The 6,000-nt window shown below is 44.3% G+C and overlaps 1 protein-coding gene across 2 annotated transcripts in view; it reads right to left on the reverse strand.

The window, feature by feature from the left end:
* The window catches only part of TTC39B (tetratricopeptide repeat domain 39B), a 142,242-nt gene extending 137,327 nt beyond the window's left edge, over positions 1-4,915 (reverse strand). For both annotated transcript variants that reach the window (XM_043962534.1, XM_043962551.1), the window contains exon 1: positions 4,756-4,915. In XM_043962534.1, the coding sequence (XP_043818469.1) occupies positions 4,756-4,797 (42 nt within the window). In that variant the 5' untranslated portion in view covers positions 4,798-4,915. The remainder of the gene's footprint in view (positions 1-4,755) is intronic.
* Between the last annotated feature and the right edge of the window lie 1,085 nt (positions 4,916-6,000).

The following is a 6,000-nucleotide window of genomic DNA, read 5'->3' on the forward strand; positions in this document are numbered from 1 at the left end:
AGCTGAACTTAGGAAATTTTCACAAATATGTCATAGACTTTTTTTCTTTCTTTTTTTTTTAACCAACCAGTATTTATTAATTATTACTGTGTTTCTATAACAGGAAAACATCTATTAGTCACTGAAAGAAGGTATCTTGGGAAGGAACTGATTTACACTATTAGGAGTCATTGTTTGAAAAGCTTACCTATATCATTAGAACAACCCAATGGTTTATAGAAAGTTCTTTTTTCAATATAAGGTTTTCCTGATTTTATTTTGTTCATAAAAGTATTTTATTATTTTCTAGTTACATGTAGAGATAATTTTCAACAATTTGTTTTTATAAGATTTCTAGTTTCAAATTTTTCTCCCTCCCTCCCCTCCCTCCCCCCTCCCCAAGACAGCAAGCAATCTGATATAGGTTATATATGTATACAATCACATTAAACATATTTCTGCATTAGTCATGCTGTGAAAGAAGAATTACAGCAAAAGGGAAAAACCTCAAAAAAGAAAAACAAAAAAAATAGAAATAGTATGGTTCAATCTTCATCTAGATACTACAATTCTTTTTTTCTGGATTTGGAGAGCATATTCCATCATGAGTCCTTTGGAACTATCTTGGACTATTGTATTGCTGAGAAGACTCAAGTCTATCACAGTTGATCAACATACAATGTTGTTGATACTGTGTACAATATTCTCCTGGTTCTGCTCATCTCACTCAGCATCAGTTCATGTAAGTCCTTCCAGGTTTCTGTGAAATCCGCCTGCACATCGTTTCTTACAGCACAATAGTATTCCATTACATTCATATACCACAACTTGTTCAGCCATTCCCCAACTGATGGGGATCCCCTCAATTCCTTGCTACCACAAAAAGAGCAGCTATAAATATTTTTCTACATGTGGGTCCTTTTCCCTTTTTTATGATCTCTTTGGGAAAAAGACCTAAGAGTGGTATTGCTGGGTCAAAGGGTATGCACAGCTTTATAGCCCTTTGGGCATAGTATGTCATAGATTTTTTAAAGTTTTAGAAACACTAATCTAAAAACACAGAGGACCTGGTTTTCTGAACTTACTTTGTGCCATCAACTTTTATTCATGGATTGACAATTCAGTCTGTTGATTATCCAGACCCATCTATTCTTTCTAGTTCATCTTGCTAGCCCAGTCACTGTTTATGTGAAAAGGCAAGGAAGCGTCTCCAAAAATAGTAGGAAAGGAAAAGAAAAGGTGATCAAGCTCAGGTAAGTTACTTTAGTTCTCTGTTAGCAAAAATGACTGACAAAAAAGGAATGTAAACATGACTAAAACAAAATTTCTGAACTTTGTGTATTTTGATTATACATCTTCTCAAACTTACTCCCATTACTTTATATGAGTAAGAATTAGGGAAATTCTCACTTTATTCTCTGGATTTAGGATTCCAATGGTCATTCACCCTGTCCTTCATCCGAACTGTGCACTTAAGTAGCCTTTGCTCCAACATATTAGCTCTTGAACTGCATATTCTTCAAATATTTTTAGTCTTTCAATAGTTTGTTTTACTCTGTTATCTGTACTTCCTTTATATGGTGATATAAATCATTTCAGTCTTTCATAGATTCTAACTTCCAGAGGGCAAGGATAATTTCTGTAATTTTCTTTGCCTTAACATTGTGCCAAGAGTGATTAGGTATTCTCAATATATTTTTTGATGGAAAGAATGAAGATGATGAAAATGATGATGTAGATATCTTAAGAAAACAGTAGGAGAAATCAACTAAGAAAGAAAAAAGTTGGAAATATGAAATATGAAAGTAGGCCATAGTAAAAGAGAAAAGGAATGCTATTCTTCAGATATTAGAGGAGGTTAAAACAAATCAAGTTAAGGATCATACATGGTCATTTAAAAAGATATATTCTGGGGCAGCTAGGTGGCGCAGTGGATAGAGCACCAGCCCTGGATTCAGGAGTACCTGAGTTCAAATCCCACCTCAGACACTTAACACTTACTAGCTGTGTGACCCTGGGCAAGTCACTTAACCCCAATTGCCTCGCTAAAAAAAAAAAAAAAAAGATATATTCTTAAAAATAAATAAATAGGGGCAGCTAGGTGGCGCAGTGGATAGAGCACCGGTCCTGGAGTCAGGAGTACCTGAGTTCAAATCCAGCCTCAGACATTTAACACTTACTAGCTGTGTGACCCTGGGCAAATCACTTAACCCCAATTGCCTCACTAAAAATAAATAAATATATAAATAAATAAATAATAAAATAAAAAGGGCCGCTAAGTGGCCCAGTGGATAAAGCACCGGTCCTGGATTCAGGAGGACCTGAGTTCAAATCCAACCTCAGACACTTGACACTTACTAGCTGCGTGACCCTGGCGAAGTCACTTAACCCTCACTGTCCCACAAAAATAAATAAATGAATGAATGAATGAATGAATGGATAATAAATTAAAAGATATATTCTTCCCTATTTCCCAAAGTATCTTTCTTCCAAGGGTCTATCTATCCAACACAGTTTATCATTTCTCACAGTAGCCCAGGGAGGAAGTTAAGTACTTATCACCCTAATTGCAGAGAAAAATTAACCAAGGCAAAGAGGGAACTTGTTAGCCCAAGGTCATACCAAAAAAATAGCCAAAAGCCATGAATAATAAAAAGGCTGTAATTCCTAAATACAGACTTGAATGGCAGTAAAGAAACCATTTAAATAATTTGTTTCATCTTTTGGCTTCATGTGTGATTTACAAGTTTCATAAGCAATGAAGAGCTTCAATTAATCACAAGGCTATATGATTACAATTTTGGCATTCCTAAATTACTGGGCAATGTAATTAAAAGTACTCTTAAAAGGTAAATTCAGGCTAGAAAGCTCTCCAACATATCAAAATGAGGATAATACCACCTACCATACAGGGCTGTTGTAAGTCAACATACTTTTTTATTAAATGCATACTAGGTGCAAGGAAAGGGCAGCTAGACAGTTGAAGGAGTCAGGAAAACCTGAGTTCCAATCTAGCCTTAGACACTGTCTCTGTGACGCTGGGCAAGTCATTTAACCCTGTTGGCCCCAGTTTCCTAGTCTGTAAAATGAGCTGAAGAAGGAAATCGCAAACCATTCTAGAATCTTTGCCAAGAAAACTCTAAATGGGGTGGCAAATAGTCAGACCTTGACTGAACAACAAAGGTGCAAGGATTGAGGATCAAACATTAATGAGCAATATAAATGCCAGCTATTATTTATTAAACAATCAACAAGCATTTATTAAGCCCTTACTACTGTGGGAGGCATTTTCTAGTATTTTCTCTGTTTTGCTGTTAATTTTAATCTGGGGGAACAGAAAGGAGATAGTGGAGATTTCTTCCCCTACCCATTAATTCTTCAAATGTTCAACATTTAGGCCCTAATGATCCTGAATATGGATTCAAAGCTATGTAGAGCTTAAAATATCAATGTTGGGCATGCAGTCAGGAAGCTCCCCATTCAAATCTCCATCTCTGGTCACTGTAGAAGCTATGAGGGAATTACTTAAATTCTGAGTCTCAGATATCCTCATTTGTAAAACAGAACTAATACTACTCGTAGTGCTGACCTCACAGGGTTATGAAACTCAAATAAATTGATGTAGCCGAAAGTGTTTTGCAACCTTTAAAGCATTATAAAACCTCAAGCTGTGTTTATCATTAAGCCTGCTTCCTCCTGCATCCCTAGAAATGAACCCAGCAATCTGAAAAATCCCAGTGGTTTTCTTAGTCTATCACAACTTTTTCATTACGAATTGCACTTTCTCCCTCAACTGCCAAATGCGGGAGGGAATAAGTAAATAAATCAACAGGTCTGGAGTGCTGGCCCTGAAGGTGCTGAGACAGAAGCACGAAAGAAAGAGGAAGTGAGTCTGGGTGTATCCCTTACACTGACAGCCCACAAACCTCCTTTACCTCATACTCATCAGGCTTCCCCTGAGCCCAGGAGAAAGACATCAGGGGAGCAAGGAAGCGGTAGGAACGGCTCTCCTGCCATCCTCCTTCCTTTCCTCCCTCCTCCTGCTCCCTCATCCCAGTGACAATGGGGACTCATAGCTACTGCCCTTCCCAGGCCAAGGGCAAGCCGGGAAGGACGGTGAGTGACCCCAGGGATGGCAGCTGGTGGGAAGGGGAGAAGGGGAGGAAGAGGGGACAGGACTCTCCTCCCTCCGTATTCTTCTCCCCTGAATGCTCCCCTTGAGTCATCGCCTAAAAGGGTAAAACAAGGCACCCCCCACTCTCGCCTGACACGCACAAGGGCCAGGCGCAGGCAGAGCCCGAGGCGGCCCCTTCCTGGCCAGCCTTCTCTCCTTCCCTCTCCTCCTCCTCTTTCCTTTCCTCCTTCTCTTCCTCTTCTCCCCTGTCCTCCTCCTCTCCGCCCCCAGTCTCCACTCCTAAGTTTCCTTCCCCTCGCTCTCACACAACTTGCGGCTCCGCCGCGCCCACCGCGCCCGCCCGGCCGGTGCCCGCACCCCGGCATCGGGCCACCTGCCCGGTCACCTCCGGGAGGGAGCCACTCTCGCCCGGGGCCGGCCTCGGCGGGGCGTTTCGGGCTCCTCATCTCGGCGCTCTGGGGTCCGGGCACCCCCAGCCCGGCGCGGCCGCGTCCCCCTCCACCTTTCCTGCCCGAGAGGCTCGGCTCCCGCGGTCCCGGCCCCGGCCGCCGAGGTTCGTCAGGGAGCGCGGCGAGGGGACTGCGCCGATGGCCCGCCGGGTCTTCCCTCCCGGCTGTGTCCCCCTAGCCGGCCCCCCGTACCTCGTCCGCTTCGTGCTCCGCTCCATTGCCTACAAGCGCCATGTTCCCGCTGGTCCTCCTCCGGCAGCCGCTGCTGCCGCCCCCGTGCCGACCCCGAGCCCTAGTCGCTCAAGTCCCGGCTGTGGCCGGCAGGCACGAGCGCAGCGTCCTAGCTCCCTAGTCCGCCCCGCGCCGCGGCTCCGCTGCTCGCACCGCCCTGGGGGCGGGGGCACAGGGGGCGGGGGCCGAGGGGGAAAAGGGCCAGGGGGCGTCGCCTTCCCCATCTTCCAGTCCTGTGGCTCCGCCCCCTTCACGCCTTCACTCCATCCATTTCCCTCTTGGGCTCATTCAGTCAGACCCATCTGAGACCCCGCCCCCGCCCCTTCCTGCGCAGCAAACCAATTTACGGATCCCGCCCCCGCCCTTACGCCCCTCCCACTCCGCCTGGCTCTTGCCGGGTCTTCACCTTGGCCGCTTAAACCTTGATGCTTTTCTGCACAGGTCTCCACTTGCAGAGAAGTTTTGAGCGGCTGCTAAAACTGCGCAATTTTCGTATTTGTGTAGATTTCCAGTTACCCTGCACCCCAGCTTCCCCTTCCCTATAGCTATTATCGCCCCCGCCCTTTTCACACTCAAAGGCTGAGAAGGGGGGAGAGGATGGTTCCATCCCTGGTTGCTTGATCTTTCCGGTTGAGGAAAAACCGGACTATGTTTAATGGGGAATAAAGAGAGTCCAAGTTTGGTCGGATCACTGTGCTAACAAAAACAAGGTCATAGGTCCAGTTCCATCTACGCCTGTTTGGAGGCAGCGTAGTGGAATGGAAAGACTACTGAAATAGAATCCAAGAAGTTGGTTTCGATTCTGCCACTTAATCACTGTATAACCACGAGTGAGTCATTTTACCCGCAGGACTTCAGTTTCTTCATCTATGAAAAGAGGGGGTTGAAAGTGCTAGGTTGGGAAGCTGAGAACCTGTGTTTAGTTTACAACTTGTGTTACCTTGGACAAGTCACTTAACTTTTCTGAACCCAAGTTTCCTCATCCTTAAAAAATGAGTTGGTAAAACTGAATGGTCTCTAGGGTCACTTGCAATTCTAAACCTATAATTCTCTCATTTGAGTGGTCTCTTCCAACTCCCCTCCAGCTTCAAATTTCGTGATGAGATTCGGAAACAGAGGAGAGCCAAATGGAGAAATGAAATCCAAGTTAATGAACAAACATCTTTCAATCTTCCTCATTTTTTAGGAATCATGATTCTCCTTGAA

This window comes from Dromiciops gliroides, chromosome 1 (assembly GCF_019393635.1).
Source record: "Dromiciops gliroides isolate mDroGli1 chromosome 1, mDroGli1.pri, whole genome shotgun sequence".
Lineage (NCBI taxonomy): Eukaryota > Metazoa > Chordata > Mammalia > Microbiotheria > Microbiotheriidae > Dromiciops > Dromiciops gliroides.